The sequence below is a fragment of the Teleopsis dalmanni genome, chromosome 2 (genome assembly GCF_002237135.1).
Source record: "Teleopsis dalmanni isolate 2A chromosome 2, ASM223713v2, whole genome shotgun sequence".
In the NCBI taxonomy this organism is placed as follows: domain Eukaryota; kingdom Metazoa; phylum Arthropoda; class Insecta; order Diptera; family Diopsidae; genus Teleopsis; species Teleopsis dalmanni.
Window position 1 is genome coordinate 14301083 of NC_051847.1, and position 17540 is coordinate 14318622.

The 17540-nt window shown below is 33.0% G+C and overlaps 2 protein-coding genes across 4 annotated transcripts in view; one reads left to right on the plus strand and one right to left on the minus strand.

Annotated features, from left to right (window-relative positions):
* LOC119680433 overlaps window positions 1–17540 on the minus strand; it is a 55732-nt gene that overhangs the window by 23716 nt on the left and 14476 nt on the right. The window lies entirely within an intron of this gene.
* Window positions 825–17209, plus strand: LOC119680432. The gene is made up of 14 exons (XM_038093240.1): window positions 825–930; window positions 4342–5384; window positions 5441–6578; window positions 6643–7893; window positions 8032–8150; window positions 8204–9335; window positions 9391–9506; window positions 9727–10879; window positions 10966–12234; window positions 12399–14924; window positions 15079–15194; window positions 15320–16445; window positions 16512–16621; window positions 16682–17209. The coding sequence occupies exons 1-14, from the start codon at window positions 861–863 to the stop codon at window positions 17012–17014; spliced, it is 11502 nt and encodes a 3833-aa protein (XP_037949168.1). The 5' UTR covers window positions 825–860; the 3' UTR covers window positions 17015–17209.

Sequence of the window (17540 nt, forward strand, 5' to 3'; positions counted from 1 at the left end):
GAATCATACCATAAATATATTAAGTCATAAGATAGCTAATATGATTTGTACATATTATAAAAAAATAAATATATACTATTATGCAATGATATATATTATTGATACAATAGATTTAAAGTCTTTTATTTCTCTTGTTAGGTAAAAGTAAGTTGAAATATAAAGGAAGTACGTATGTATATTGTATATTTTAAATCTAGACATACATTAATATTGAGTACTAAGCAATAATGTATACATTATAAGTTTCAATCGATTATACCTTCAAAGTGCTCAATAATAGTGTTTTATTGGTGCTAATTTTTTATAATACATATACAGATAATCTTAATAACTTCTTTGTTCTATTAAGTTCTTGAGTCCATTTCGCATTTCCTTTTCAAATAATACAATTGAATTTATCAGCAAGCAAAAAAGATTAAGTTCAAATTTTAATCACCGCACTTATTTATTAATGTTATCGTTGAAAACACGATATATATGAAAAATTGATTAAACATTGGATCAAGCATGGACGCACGGTTCCTTTGTATAATCTATACAAAAACTTGTACTTGTCATAAACTATTTTGCGATAAAAATTTGCGATTTATTAAGTTATATGTTTCATTTCATAACTCGCTGATATACTTTCGTTTATTTTTTTTATTTGTGGATTGCCATAAATAACAATTTTGGCCAGCATTTGAAGAATGCGTTATCATGCGCCATTGTTGCTTATACTATATCGATTAGAAAGCAATAATTTTTGTATCGATAACTGAGTTTGCTTCAGAGTCTATAAAAACCATTGCACGTATATAGGGCCAATTAGTTGCCGAAATTTTTTAAATCGAGGTGTTTTCAATCGAAAAGTGGGCAAAATGCTGCCCAAAAAAATAAAAATTGGAGTAACGCTAGGACTCCTTTTATTTTGCTTTAGCAATAATTTTGGTAGGTGCTGCCGACTACAATATTGGATTAACAACATTTTAGGATAACACAATTAAAGGATTTAATGGATTAAAAAGCTTATAAAGAAATATTACAAAGTGATTATCATTTAAATTGCAAGATTTATTGCAAAATTTTGGATATAAAAATAAATGTGAAAAGAATTTGTGTGTTTGGAATAAAAATAATTCGAAATAAATTAATGATTAATAGTAAAATGATATATATTTTTTTTAATTTTTGTGTGTTATTTAAAAATAATTTTTAAAAATATAAATAATTGTTAAAACATAAATTTAAAACAGGAACGAAATTAAAGACAAATAAAAATAGAAATAAACAAAAAACTAAAAAAAAATATTGTTGAAAAAAAATATATATATTTGCAAAACAAAAAATAATATTAATTGTGAATATATAATTTATAATTAAATGAACTGTGATAAAAATATTCAAAAACACGAACATCTTAGTGCAATTAAAAAAAATTTATGTATTACAATAATTATAAAACATTTGCTAATATTCAGTGTACGCAGGATACATCATTCAAGAATAAATAATTATTTAAGAATGATCAAATTGTTTCATAAATGTGAAAAACTAACAATAAATTCCAATGAAATAGAAAAAATATTTTGTAAAATTAAAAAAAAAATCTATAAAACTAAATACTATATAATAAATATTTAAATAAAAAAATTTGAGTGTTGTGGTTTTGAAAAAAATTTAAATTATGTCTTAAAAGTGTATATGGACATAATAGAATATAAAAAATTAAATATAAAAAATAAATTGATTGTACATTGCAAACATTATAAAAATATTTTATTATATTTTTTTTATTTTTTAACTTTTAAAAAAGATATAAAGAAGCATAAAATTAAATAATTAAATATAAATTTAATTAAAATAAACAAAAATAAAACGAAAATTAAAATTAATTAACAAATGTGCCTAACTACAACTGAGTGAATGATTAATTTTTAAATAATAACATTAAAAAACGTTATAAATATATAATTTATTATTATATTTTAAATATAAAATTTAATATAATACATTTAGTAGTAAAAAGGAAACTGGTGAATTTATTACCTGTATTTCAATTTATATTTAAATTTTAACTAATCTAATCTCATAATATTTAATATAAAAAGTTTATCACTTGTACAATATATTTATAGCTTTATCTGATATTTGTTAGTTATAACGTTAAGTATAATACATATGTATATGCTTTTGTTATATGCATATAATCATATATTGATAAAAGTAACTGCTTAAAAAATTGTACAAACAAATTATTTCAAAAGTCCTTGTTGTAGATATTGAATTTTTTTTTTTTTTGAAAATCAAATGGTGTTAATGAATTGATATTGAAAATTGTATATATATATGTAGGTTGCTTTGACAGTATATTTGTAGCACAGTACAATATAAATTGAAAATAATTGCAAGCTAAACTATCTAAAATGAATAAATAATAGGGATAAAAAATTAAAAAAAAATAGAGCTACTGCAGCTTTAACCAATATATAACGAATCTATGTCTTATAACGAATCTATGTCTTATAACGAATCTATATCAATTATTTTGACTATTTTACAAGCGAAAAGTAAAATGTATTTCTTAATAACATACTCGTAACCTCTGAAATATTGGTTTTTATTACATTGAAATAAATTTTATAAATTTAACAAATAATGTCGATGAGATAAAAAAATAATTAGAATTCTAAACAGTCATATATTAAGAATTAGAAATGATAAATGTATTTGCAATGAAATCAAATTTCCGTTACAATTTTGTACTTTTTTGCTGACTTCTAAGTAAATTTGCAATTAAATTTGTGCCTATTTTTTAAGATAATCAATATAATTTAAATTATATTATCTAATTGTTATAAAAACGACAATGTGAGTAATGATAATTGCAATAAATATCTAGCAATATAAAGTATTACATTGCCCCCATAAACACTAACATTATTATTAACTTTTGCTTTATAGTTGAGTTATACAAATGTAGTCATAAATATTTTATTAACGTATTAATACACATAATTAAATTTTGTTGTTAATAAAGTGAGACACATAACACTTTTAATCGTTATTTATGGTTTAGTGATAAGAATATAAAAGCGTTTGTAGTACGAGTATTTATATTAATTTATGATAATACATACAAATACGGTTCTTATACTTATGTTTTATAATAAATAAACAATAGCATTTTTTTTTATAATTAGTTAATGATTCATGCAGTAGATTATTTAAAAGATATTGATTTGAGACAGAAACCAATTTAGACCGTTGAATTTCAGCAATCTGCAAACAGTTGCTTTCAAAATTCGTCTTAATAACGAAAAGACACAAAATTAAAAAATCCAATACGAAAACTATACTATACCTAATCTCTAAGAACTTGTATGTTAATAAGGCAGATAGGACAACCATTAGTGCCTATGCAACAAATTCTAGTTACTTTTGTAGAGACACAAAATTAAACAATCCAATACGAAAACTATACCATACCTAATCTCTAAGAACTTGAAATAAGGCAGATAGGTCAACCATTAGTGCCTATGCAACAAATTCTAGTTACTTTTGTAGAGACACAAAATTAAAAAATCCAATACGAAAACTATACTATACCTAATCTCTAAGAACTTGTAATAAGGCAGATAGGTCAACCATTAGTGCCTATGCAACAAATTCTAGTTACTTTTGTAGAGAAAGACTAACTATATTTGAGTCATTTTTGAACTAATTAGAAACTAATTTTATTATCTTTTTTTATTGTGCACCTTCTATCATACTATACTTGAAATCTCAGCTTAATAGTCAGTTTCCAATGATGGCATATATAACGCTTGCGTTTTTATTTCTTCGCCACCACAAACTATATACCATATATATTTATATATATATTTTATTTTGGAACGATCATACGTTTGCAGATCACTAAAAGAGCACCAATCTATTTTTTTTTTTTGTAGAATATGATTTCCCTCAATAGAAGTTACAAAATATTACTTAAATACAAAAATACTATATTTATCTTTGCATAGATGTGACGAATAAAGAAAGGCATTGAGATTCACAGATTAAAATCAAATACAAAAAAGAAATAAATAATTAAATTAATTAATCGAAGATGAACTTAGGTGGTATTTAAAAGGTATTTAATTTGTAGCTTTAATATTTAACATGAACTTCTGCAATTTATATATTTTGGTATTAAAATGCTATGTAATATTGAATAAGACAATTAATCACTTTGATATCTTTCTTTAAGCTCAACTCCAATATATTATTTTAGAAATATATTAACATATTAACATATTAATACTCTAAACTGCTCACCGCATACTCAAGTAATATATTTCTTTTTATTTTTCCCTTTAGTAGCGGCAAATACTCGTGATGGTTCAAATTTCTGGCAAGATGGCCCTATAAATTGTTATACCTGTGATAGCGTATCAGATTGTTCTGAAAGTAAAGGTACATTACGCAAGTGTGAGAACAATAATGCGCAGACTTGCTTGACCGTCTTCAATGAAGATAGCACAGTAGCACAACGTGGTTGTAGTGATAGTGTGGCTGCTACCTATAGTAGCTATTGCAGTAGTAATCCAACAAAATGTCCGAGTTGTTCGTCTACTGGTTGTAATGTAGCCGACTCTTTGGATGTGTATGTGGAATGTTTATCATGTGATTCCGTGCAGGATTCAAATTGTTTATTACAACCTAATGCAGTAGAAACGAAGAAACTATGTCCAGGAGATTGTATGACTGCTCTTTATCCAACTGCATTTGATGGTACCAGCTCAAATTATCATTTAGTTCGTACTTGTTTGAATGATCGTGATCTTGATGAGAGAACTGCTTGTGCTGCGGGCAATGATGAGAAATGCAGAAGTTGTAGTGGTGCTAACTGCAACATACATTTACTTCCAGAAACACGTTTGAGATGTTATCAGTGCGAAGGAGATGAATGTCAGGACCCCACAGCAGAAGAGTGCCCAGTCTTTAATGAGAATATAGGTTGTTATATGCGTTTTGAGTCTGAAACGCTTGATCTAGTGCAGATGGGTTGCACTTCAGAGTTTGAAAATGAAACTATTATCTCCGACTTGGTTAAAAGCAAATTGTTGTATGTTTGCACAACAGATAATTGCAATGGTTATGAGTATGCACCAAATCCCAATGAATGTCTAAGGTGTAGCTCCACTGCAGATGAAAACTGTGCTAGTGGACCAAGAATGTTAGCCACTGAAAATAAATTATGCAATACCATGCCTTATACGCAGTGTTTCCAACGTGTGAATAGTGACGGTATTACTGAACGCGGTTGTCTTGCTGAGTTAGAAAGCGATGAATTCTTCGACTGTTTAACAAACGCAAATGGTGAATGTAAATCTTGCAATGGATATGAGTGTAACAATGAGGTAAAAATATTTTACTATACCATTTTTGAAAAAGCAAATAAAAGTGAATGTTTTAGATTATACCGAACGATCGTCCCAAATGTCATCGTTGCTCTTCTGATAGCGATTCCAGCTGCCAAAACTTGCCAAAAGCACTTGGTGTATGCCCAATATATGACAAAAATGATGAATGTGTTTCAGTTTACGAAAATGGCATAACACGACGTGGTTGTTTAACAGAATTAAGTTGTGATACAAATGCTAAGAGTTGTAACATCTGTAAAGGTGAAGGATGTAATGATCTAAATATTAAAAAACGCGCTGAAGATATATTTGGAGTTTTCCAAGATTTGCCATTGAGTTGCTACTCGTGTAGCGGAGAAGAATGTTTGACTGATACGCTTAGTAAGCTCGAATGCCAAGGTGACATTCATCAGGATTGTCTTACTGTGTTTGATGCAACTGGCAAAGTGGTTCGTCGCGGTTGCGAATCAGATCTTCAATCTGAATATGAAAAACATTGCGAAGATAATCCCAACTTGTGTTTTAATTGCAAATCAAATGGTTGCAATATTGTAACGGACGCAACTAAATATCAGGAATGTTTGATCTGTGATTCAGCAGATAATGCAGATTGCCTTTTTGAACCAAGTAGTGTGTTGACAACACGCAAATGTGTGGAGGGCTGTTTGTCATCACTATATCAAAGAAAGTCAGCACCACAAGTTTATGATTTTGTACGGAGCTGTTTTGAAGATATGGAACTCGAAAATCGTGATGATTGTACTGCAGACAATAATTGTGTTAAATGCACTGATGGAAATAAATGCAACACACAGGTCTTGCCCATTGAGGGCCGTTTGAGTTGCCATCATTGTGATGGTGCAGATTGTAATCTCCCCACATCCAAGTTATGTACAGGCTACAATAAGGATGAACAGTGTTACATGTATTTCGATAATGTCACTCATAGTACTTTGCGGATGGGTTGCAAAAGCGATTTGACTGATGATCAGATCAGTGCTGAAGTTAAACAGTACTTTATATGTGATGGCGATGATTGCAATACATATGAAAATTTACCAGAAGCAAATTTATGCTATGTTTGCAATTCTGCTACGGATGAAAATTGTGCTGCTGATCCCACTAAAATCTCTGCACAAGCTCGTTGCCAAAACTATCCATACACTGATTGTTATACACGAATCCGTAGTGGTAAAAAAACATTGTTACAAAATAATTGTTCATTTTATTAAGATCTCTTATCGTTTTTTTTTAGATGGACATACGGAACGTGGTTGCTTAAGTAGTTTACAAAATATTGACTTTCTGGATTGTTTAGAAGGATTGAATGGTGTTATCTGTAAAGTATGCACTGAAAGCAACTGTAACAGAGCGCTTTATCCGAGTGGTCGTCAGCAATGTTATCGCTGTAATTCTGTCACGGATTCAAATTGCGAAGATGCACCAAGCACAACGCAGGCATGTCCTTTGTACGATCCAAATGACAGCTGTGTTACCAAAATCGTTAATGATGTAACATATCGTGGATGTGGAACTGAACTTAACTGCAATGATGCTAGCTACAAATCTTGTCGTTCATGTGAAAGTAATAATTGTAACACGCTTAACTTGATCAATGAAGTTATTGGCGATCCCGGCATGTTTCAAGAACTGCCCTTAAATTGCTATCAGTGCAATGGTACTGATGATTGTCTGACTACTTTGAGATTAAACGTTTGCGAGAATAACAAACTCCAAACTTGTACTGTTGAGTTCAATAAAAATGGTGCTGTAGTAGCACGTGGTTGTAGTGATAAATTTAAAGATGCTTGCGAAAGTGCTGGCAACACATGTTACGATTGTAAATCTAATGGTTGTAACACCGCAAAAGAGAAATCAGATTATGTAGATTGCATCTTTTGTGATTCACAAAAGAACAACGACTGTATTTTTGATTTGTCAACCGTCCACCGTACACGTAAATGCAACAAAGGCTGTATGACTGCACTGTATCCACGCACAAATGACGCTGAACCTCCATATGAACTTATACGTACATGTTTAGATGATATGGATTTGGATGATCGGAATGTTTGTGAGAATGGTAATGATTTAAATTGCAAGTCTTGTAGTGATGGTAACTGCAATAATGATGATTTGGGTGAGCGTAAATCATGTTACCATTGCGAAGGTGACAACTGTCAAGATCCGAAACAGCAAATTTGTCGGGCCGTTATGGAGCATGATCAATGCTTTGTGGCATTTGATGAAACTCGTTCTATTGTAGAAATGGGTTGTAAAAGCAGCTATGATCCTGAAGATGTTAAAATACTTTTGATGGCAAAACGTATGTGGCTATGTGAAGACGATAATTGCAATACCATTAACAATGTGCCAACAGCAAAAGCTTGCGCTATTTGTAATTCAAGAACAGATAAAAATTGCGCTATTGCACCAGATAAGGTCACATCGAAAACAACATGCTCATCTGCGCCTTATACTCAGTGTTACACAAGATTAGTATCAAGTAAGTACAACAATGTCTTATAAATTTATTCTAAATTCTTGAAGTAAATTTGTAAACGACAGCAAATAGTTAAGAAAATTGTAAAAGTTTTTATCAAAAGATTTTAGTTTAAGCTTTAATTTTCTTTTTTTTTAAAAGATGGCCACACTGAACGCGGTTGTTTATCGAGCTTGGAAGATGAAACTTTCTACAACTGCTTGCAGGGACTAAACTCTACTGATTGTGTGGCTTGCAGTGACGCTAGTTGTAATTTGGAGGTATGTCATATGTTCTACCTTGCATATTTTTTTTAATTAAACATTTTGTGTAGATATTCCCCGAAGACCGTCGCTCCTGTCATATTTGCAATTCTGCAACTGACGATAATTGTGAAGTTGCACCAAAATCAGAACAAATATGCCTGAAATATTCACAAGAAGAAAAATGTATCAGTTTATTAAACGAAAATGGCGATACAGAACGTGGTTGTAGTTCCGAACTTTCCTGTGATTCAACCGATTCTATGACTTGTCAGATTTGCACTGCTAACGATTGTAACTTATCTAATCTTAAGCGAAAAAGCGATGGTAAACCTGGTAAATGGCAAGATTTACCACTTACTTGTAAGATATGTGATGGTGTGAGTGATTGTCTGAATCCATTCGATAACTCTGCTAAATGTACTGGAACCGAATATTGTATGACAGTATTCAACGAAGAGGGTTTTGTTGTCAAGCGTGGCTGTAGCGAAAGTGTCGAAAATGAATACGGCAGTTTTTGTGATGCAAATTCGCAAAACTGTCACAATTGTAATTCCAATCATTGTAATATAGCTACTAGCTTGACCGATTACATATCATGTGTATATTGTGATTCTGAGAGTAATACAAATTGTGTGCTAGATCCCGAAACGGTAAAGACAAAACGCGTTTGCTATAAGCACTGCATGACTGCCCTATACCCACGTGCTAATAGTAGTTCATATGCATTGGTACGTAGTTGCTTAGATGACAAAGATGATAAAGATACCTCAATTTGTTATCAATCGGGTCAACAATGTTCAACTTGTTATTTGGAAAACTGTAATACTAATATATTACCAGAAGATCGTTTGTCGTGTTATACTTGTACAGGTGCAAACTGTGAAGATCCAGGAAAAGCACTGTGTTCATCTTATAAAGTGAATGATCAGTGTTACATGCTCTTTAATTCGAACAGTGATATTGTGCAAATGGGCTGTGTTAGTGACCAACCCGATTCATTTTTAACTGATAATGTACTATCGCTTTTTGTGTGTAATGATGCTAATTGCAATAGTTTCGATAATATACCAAAATCAAAATTATGTGTAGTGTGCGATTCCTTGGACGACCCACGCTGCGCAACAAATCCCGATGATATACCCTTAGTAGAGACATGTAGTGCCTTACCTACGACGCAATGTTTTACACGTGTACTAAGCTGTGAGTAAATAAAATGTTTTTTGCTACTGATTTTGTAAAATATTTGTTATTCTAGCTGGTGCTACTCAACGTGGCTGTGTCAACACTCTTAGCAAGAATGATAAGACAAATTGTCTAACTGGTGATGGTACGAATTGTGTAACATGTGATAATGACGTTTGCAATGTAGCTGTAAGTTAAATTAAAAATTCGTTTAATATCACATTATATATAATATAAATATATATCCGTAAAGGTAGAACATATTGACGCTCAGCGTCTTAATATGTTGACTCTTGAATTGCTAGTTCAAATTTTAGAATTAGAATTAACATTTTTAAGTCTTAAAACCAAAGAATAAGTTTAAGAGAAAATTAATCTTTACTAAATTGTTACTTAAATTGTTTTATAGATATATCCAGCGGATCGTCGTCGTTGCCATCGTTGCAATACTGTTGAAGATCCTACTTGTGAAAATTCTCCTAATTCCGAATCTGTTTGTCCCAATTATTCCACAACTGAGAGGTGTTCGGCAAAATTAGTAAATGGACATACTTATCGCGGCTGTAGTTCAGAGTTTATTTGCGACGATACGGACAAGCAATATTGTCGTATGTGTTCCAGCAAAGATAATTGCAATTTAGTCGATTTAGTTAGTCAAGGCATTGGTTATGCTGGAACATGGCAAGCACGTCCCATTAATTGCTACACATGTCTAGGAGTAGAGTGCCAGTCAGAAAGTGCAGGTTTACTAAAAGTATGTGAAACAAATTATTTACAGAACTGTGCTACTGTATTTGCATCGAATGGTACTGTTGTACAGCGTGGTTGTTCTGATCTAATTTACGCGCAAGAATATGGACAATATTGCGATGAAAATCCAGATAAATGCAAATTCTGTAAATCGAATGGCTGTAATATTGCAACAAGCTTAGATAATTTCGTCGACTGTTTATATTGTGATGGTAGCGAAGACAAAAACTGTATCTCAAAAGTGAGTGAGATCACTACAACGCGCACTTGCCACCAGAAATGTATGACTGCACTTTATCCACGTACAGATGAAGAGAATCCTGCATATGAACTTGCTAGAGGTTGCTTGGATGATATGGATCTAATTGACCGTAACGAATGCGTTAATGGTGAAAATAATCTATGCCAAGCTTGTGATAACGGTGCAAGCTGCAATAAAGCTTTAATACCCGAAAAACGATTGACATGTAATTTTTGCACCGAATCTGATTGTGATGAATTTGTACCGAATGAATGTTCCGCATACAGAGAAGGTGATCAATGTTATATGATGTTTGACAGTAGCAACAGTGTTACGAAAATGGGCTGTGTAAGTGACTTGGATACATCGTTCATTCAATCACACAGACGAAGTATGTTCTTATGTGATAATGATAAATGCAATAACTATGACAACTTGCCTGTTCCAAAATCCTGTTTAGTTTGTAAATCAAACGATAATACTGCATGTGCTGTGGATCCACAGCGCAGTGGAGACATGGCGGTATGCAGTAACTTTCCTAATACGGAATGTTATACTCATGTAGATGCTTGTAAGTACCTTTTTTATTTAAAAATTTAAATAAACTTTAACCAGATAAATAAAAGAAATAAAATTATAAAAAAATCTCTATTTTAGTTGGCTTAACGCATCGTGGGTGTTTGTCAGATGTTGAAGATACTTTATTTGACGATTGTGTTAGCGGCAACAGTTCAACTTGTGCTGTTTGCGATTCCAACAATTGCAACAATGAAATTTATCCTGAAAATCGTCGTAGTTGCCATCGTTGTGATTCCTCAGAAGATAATAGCTGTGAAGATAGTCCACAAGATTTTGCAAGTATATGTCCCATCTATAATGCGAATGATGACTGTGTAAGTAAGATTGAGGGTAACAGTTTATTACGTGGTTGTGTTTCGGACTTTTCTTGTGATACCAGTCAACGCGACACTTGTCGCATATGCAGTGCCGATAATTGTAACGTTATTAATCTATTAGCTGGTTACGTTGGCGCCCCTGGTAAATGGCAGGAGTTGCCCTTAAATTGTTTGGTGTGCAATACAACAGAAGACTGCGCCATTGGTAGCACTCTACACAAATGCATGGGCAACAATTTACAAAATTGCATAACTGTTTATGATGTAAACGGTAAAGTAGAACGACGTGGTTGTAGTGACGATGTTGATGTTACACATGAGGAATATTGTGAAGAACATGCAGACAAGTGTTTGGCATGCAAATCTACTGGCTGCAATAATGCAAATAGTTTGGATGATTACATTGATTGCTATGTCTGTGATGCAACTGATAGTCAAAATTGTGCTGTGAACTTTGTGCCTTCCAATGCTAGAACGCGAAAATGTCAAGGACCTTGTATGGTAGCCTTGTATCCACGTAGTAGTTCAATTGACACAGCTTACGAATTATCACGCTCATGTCTGGATGATTTGGATTTAGACGATCGTGTTGAATGTGCGGCAGGCAGAAAAGACTTATGCGAGTCATGTGACAGTGGACGTTGTAATACAATGTTAGTGCCTGATGACCGAAATGAATGTTACAGATGTACGGATGAGGATTGTCAGGATTCTGAAACTCATGTTTGTAACGCATATCATCCTAACGATCAGTGTTATATACTCTTTAATGATGAGTCATCCATTATAAAGATGGGTTGTCGCAGTGATTTTGAATCAGAAATAGTGACAGAGTTAGTTAAACAAAAGAAACTGCTATTATGCGATGGAAAGAATTGCAACTCTTTTGGAAGTGTGGACACCGCTAAAATGTGCTCAATTTGTAATTCAGCGGATGATTCAAGATGTGCAACAAATCCAAATCTAGTTTCAAATTTGACAAGATGTGCTGCTTTGCCTTACGTTAACTGTTATACTCGAATTAATGAACGTAAGTTGAAATATATATTTAATCTTTTATATTTATATTAATAGATATATACACATACATATGCCATCTATATCTATATACTATATAGTATTCTATACTATGTATTTTTAAAATATTATATATTAAAGTTTTTAATTTTGCATTTTTTTTCTACCTCTATTTAGTTGGACATACTGTGCGTGGTTGTCTTTCAGATCTTGACGCAGATAATTTCTATGATTGTCTCATGAGTGAAGATGGTCTGTGCGATACTTGCAAAGGCGATCAATGTAATCAAATAGATGTGTTCCCAGCCAATCGTAGAAAATGTCATCAATGTAATTCTGCTAATAATCCGTTGTGCAGCAGTTCACCCAACAGTAATACGGTCTGTCCAATTTATGATGCACAGGATACTTGTGTAACTAATTTGGGACGTGGAGTCACTACACGCGGTTGCGCTTCAAGCATGAAATGCGATAATGATGCCGATAAACTTACATGTCGTGTGTGCAGCAGCTCAGGTTGTAATACTATCAATTTAGAAAGAATTGGTGAAGAAGGTTCACCTGGTAGATGGCAAGACATACCAATTTCTTGTTTAACATGCAAAGGTATAGAAGATTGCAGTGGAAATATTTCTTCTGAAACATGCGAAGATAATCAAAATTGTATGACCGTCTTTAATTCTGAGGACAAAGTTATACAACGTGGTTGTAGTGCTGTTGTTGAAGAAGATAATCAAGCAATTTGTGATGCAGATATTACCAACTGTCCCCGCTGTAATTCAAATAATTGTAACCTAGCTGATAGCCTTTCCGAATATGTCACATGTTTGTCCTGTGATACAGATGTTAACGGCGTTTGTGTACAAAGTGTGGACGATATAACTAAAACAAGAAAGTGTCATAAAGCCTGTATGACTGCGCTGTATCCACGTGAACAAGATGAGAATCCTGCATATGGTTTAGCTAGATCCTGTTATGATGATCTAGAAATTGAAGATCGCAACTATTGCGAAACTGGTGAGAAAGAGAACTGTAAGATTTGTAATGGTGAAAAATGTAATACCGCAGTTGTTCCTGAAACTCGCTTAAGTTGTAACACATGTGAAGGCGACTGTCAAGTTCCTAAGAGTATGTTATGCGCACAATACCGCGAGAATGATAAATGCTACATACGTTTTGATGAACAGCACAGCATTGAGGCCATGGGTTGCCGCAGTGAATTTAGTAATATTGAAGCAGATTACCTATTAAAACAGAAACGCTTATTCCTTTGTGGAGAAAATGATTGTAACACATTTAGTATTTTACCAGCAGCTCAACCCTGTTCGCTATGTAACTCGCGTACAGATATAAATTGTGTGTATGAACCTGAGAACGCCATTACGACGACTTGTAACGTACAACCTTACACGGAATGTTACTCACGCGCCTTAGCTGATGGTACTACCGAACGTGGATGTCTTTCGAGTTTATATGATGATGAATTTTTAGGTTGTTTGAATGGAACAGCTCAAAATTGTGAAGTTTGTAGTGGCAGCAGTTGCAACAATAAACAATATCCTACTGATCGTTTGAAGTGTCACATATGTGATTCTAGTAGTGATAATGATTGTGAAAATATTCCCAATAGCTTAACTTCCTGTCCCAAATATGATGCAGCAGACAGTTGCGTTACAGCCTACCGTAATGACATCACTTACCGTAGCTGTGCATCGAGCTTGTATTGTGATGGGAGCAACAATAGGCTTTGCGTTAAATGCACTGGTGCAGGTTGTAATACCGTTAATTTAGCTAAACGACAAGATGATAATTTTGGCAAATGGCAAGATTTGCCACTGCGTTGTTTAACATGTGCAGGCAATGAGTGTAAAAACGAGGATTTGGAGAGTTCAGTATGTGAAGATAATAATGAACAAGATTGCATAACTGTGTTCGATACTAATGGAGAGGTTGTCAGACGTGGTTGCAGTGATGATGTTGCTGTAGATTTTGGAGCTTATTGTGATCAAAATGATGAGAACTGTTATAACTGCAAGTCAAATGAGTGCAACAATGCAACCGAAACAACACAATTCATTGACTGTGTCTACTGTAATTCTTATAAGAGTCTGGATTGCATACGGAACCCAGTTAGTACCAATCACAAAACGCGTAAATGTCAAGGTGGATGCATGACGGCATTATATCCTGCTGATGGTAGCTCTAATCCAAGTTATGATTTAATACGCACGTGTTTGGATGATAAGGAAACTGATGAACAGTTGACGTGTTCAAATGATAAGGATGCAAATTGTCACACATGTGTTGGAAATAGTTGTAATATTGAAAATTTGCCGTCAGACCGTTTAAGTTGCTGGACTTGTGAAGGTGAAAACTGCGATGAACCAGAGTCACAATTGTGTCCCTTATACAAAGCCGGTGACAAGTGTTTCATATGGTTCGACAATACGAACAGTGTTAGTCAAATGGGTTGTGTCAGCTCATTCCGTGGTCAAGAGCTTGAGAATATAATCAAAACGAAACGAGTGCATATTTGTGAGGGTGAAAATTGCAACACCTTTAGTGATATACCAACGGCACAACAATGTGCGATTTGTGATTCAAATGATGATGTCAACTGCGCTGTAAATCCGATGCAGATAGGTTTATTTAATACATGTAATCAGCTTCCATACACTAGTTGCTACAGTAAATTAGCATCAGGTGAGTGGAGAAAATAGTATTTATGGTATTGTTGAATCGGAGTGTTCCAATATCTCTAAGTATTAGTTCCTTTTTAGAACATCCTTTTTCCTACATGATATAAATATATAATTTGCATAAAATAAGTAAACAAATATTTTTTCCACATTTATAGATGGCAGTACAATTAGAGGTTGTGTAGCAGATTTGCCGGAAGATGACTTCGTTGGTTGTGTCTTAGGCACCGACGAAAATTGTGGTCTGTGTGCTGATAATGCTTGTAACAGACAGGTACTAAAATAATAATTTTAATTTTTAATAATTTAAAATTTTCAATAATAATTTTATATTATAATATCATTAACAAATTTTTAATTATAAATAAGTCTAAACATAATATTAAAATTGTTTTGTAGATTTTCCCAGCCGATCGTCAACAGTGTTACTCATGTACCACCAATGAGGATCCAGAATGTGAATCATATCCTACGAGACAAATGGCTTGTCCATTTGTGCGAGACAGTGAGGCTTGTGTCACGTCCTTAAGCATTAACACTACTGTACGCGGTTGTAGTTCGCAAATATATTGTGATGCTAACGATAAACAAACCTGTAGATCGTGTTTCGGTGATACTTGTAATGGAATTGATTTACGCAATAAAGTTGATGATGGATACCACGGTATGTGGCAGAGCTTGCCTTTAAGATGTCATGCATGTGCAGGTGAGCATTGCAAACATTCACTTGGACCAGCACAGGCATGTACTGGAAATATCGAGCAAGATTGTATGACAGTTTTTAACGTAAATGGTGATATTATACGCCGTGGTTGCACAGATGATGTTGACGACTACGAAGACTTGCATTGCCGTTTAAATCCAGAGCTTTGCTTCAAGTGTAAATCAAATGAATGTAATATTGCTTGGAACTTAACTGATTATGTTCAATGTACTTTCTGCAACTCATCTGAAAATGCACTTTGTGTTACTAATGCCAACAGTGATGCATTAACGAGTAGATCATGCTATAAGGAATGTTTGGTTGCACTACAGAATGGAAATTTGGTGCGAAGCTGTTTAGATGACAAAGAATTAATGGTACAGCATGTGTGTCGTGAAAATGAAAATGGCAAGGAGTGTGCTAGCTGCGACAATAATAGCTGTAATAGGTTTACCTTCCCCAGTGATCGCCTACGCTGCCACACGTGTGAAGATGCTGCATTATGTAAAGAGACTATCGTACAAGATTGTGTAAAATATGATGAAAAAGATTTCTGTTTTGCTAAATATGTAAAGGGTAATGTCAATTTGAGTGGATGTGGTAGTTCACAAAGTAGTAGCGATCTCGAAACATGGGAGAATAATTTGAGTTTATATAAGTGTAATGGAAATGAGTGCAATGGTTTGGAACGTCTGCCTTTAAACAATTTTTGCGTAGGCTGCGATTCAAGTAAAACATTAAACTGTACAGAAAGTATCGAATTTGACACATTTGTAGATTGTTTCGCACCACATAGTGAGTGTATGACTACAATTAACTCAGGTAAATTTCATTGACAAAAAAAAAACAAATACAAATTTAGTGAATATATTTTCATTTACTTCATAGATGGAGATACTATAAGAGGTTGTTTATACGACTTAGATAAATTGGAGCAGGATTCTTGTGTAGCAGCAGGTACTTGCGCCTCATGTACTGGTCCTGCTTGCAACTCAGAAGTAAGTACTTATAATGTTTAAACAAATCTGTAACAATATTGATAATATATTACATTTAAGTTATTCCCTGTTAATCGTCGAAAATGTCATGTTTGCAACTCGGTGGCTAACTCGAACTGTATTGACTCTCCAAACTCCGTTAAAGTTTGTGCCAAATATGTTGCGAACGATAAGTGTGTGACTAAAAAGGATGATGACGGCTATGTACAGCGTGGCTGTGAAAGCGATTTTACTACAACATGTGATGTAAATAATGAGAAGAATTGTGAAATTTGCGCTCAGGATGGTTGCAATATCGCTGATATGTCAGATGCTGTTGGTGCTATTCAGAGCAGTGTTTTCATGACACTACTTTTAGCAATTTTGCCGCTATTGTACTTTTTTAATCATTAATATTAGTATCTAGCTGAAATTAACGAAATTTTAGGAGAAATCACTCATTACACTCATTTGACTGCGATTGTTTAGCACAGTAGTTTAATAGAAATTACCAAAAACTCATATGGATACTTAGCACTGTCTTTTTATGTTAACGCTATGATCTTTTTATAAGTTATTAAATAAAATTTGTATATAAATCGAAATATATATATGTATATAAAACGAAACATATATATGTAGAAAGAACGAAACATATATATTGTAAATATAAGAAATTCAATAAAAAATTTATTTAAAAAAAATAAATTAAAACTTTTTTAAATTAAAATTGTTAGAATTTTTATGCCCCTCTGAAACTATATATACTTTATATAGTCTCTTTTACATCTTTTATGACAATGATAACTGATGACTGGCAACTGATGTATTCATTTAAGTTTCTTTCGTAGTTCGAATAGAGAGTTCAAAAAAATAATAATAATTTTAATCAAAAGAATTCTTTCAAGCCTTTTATTAATTTTTATATATGCATTTACAA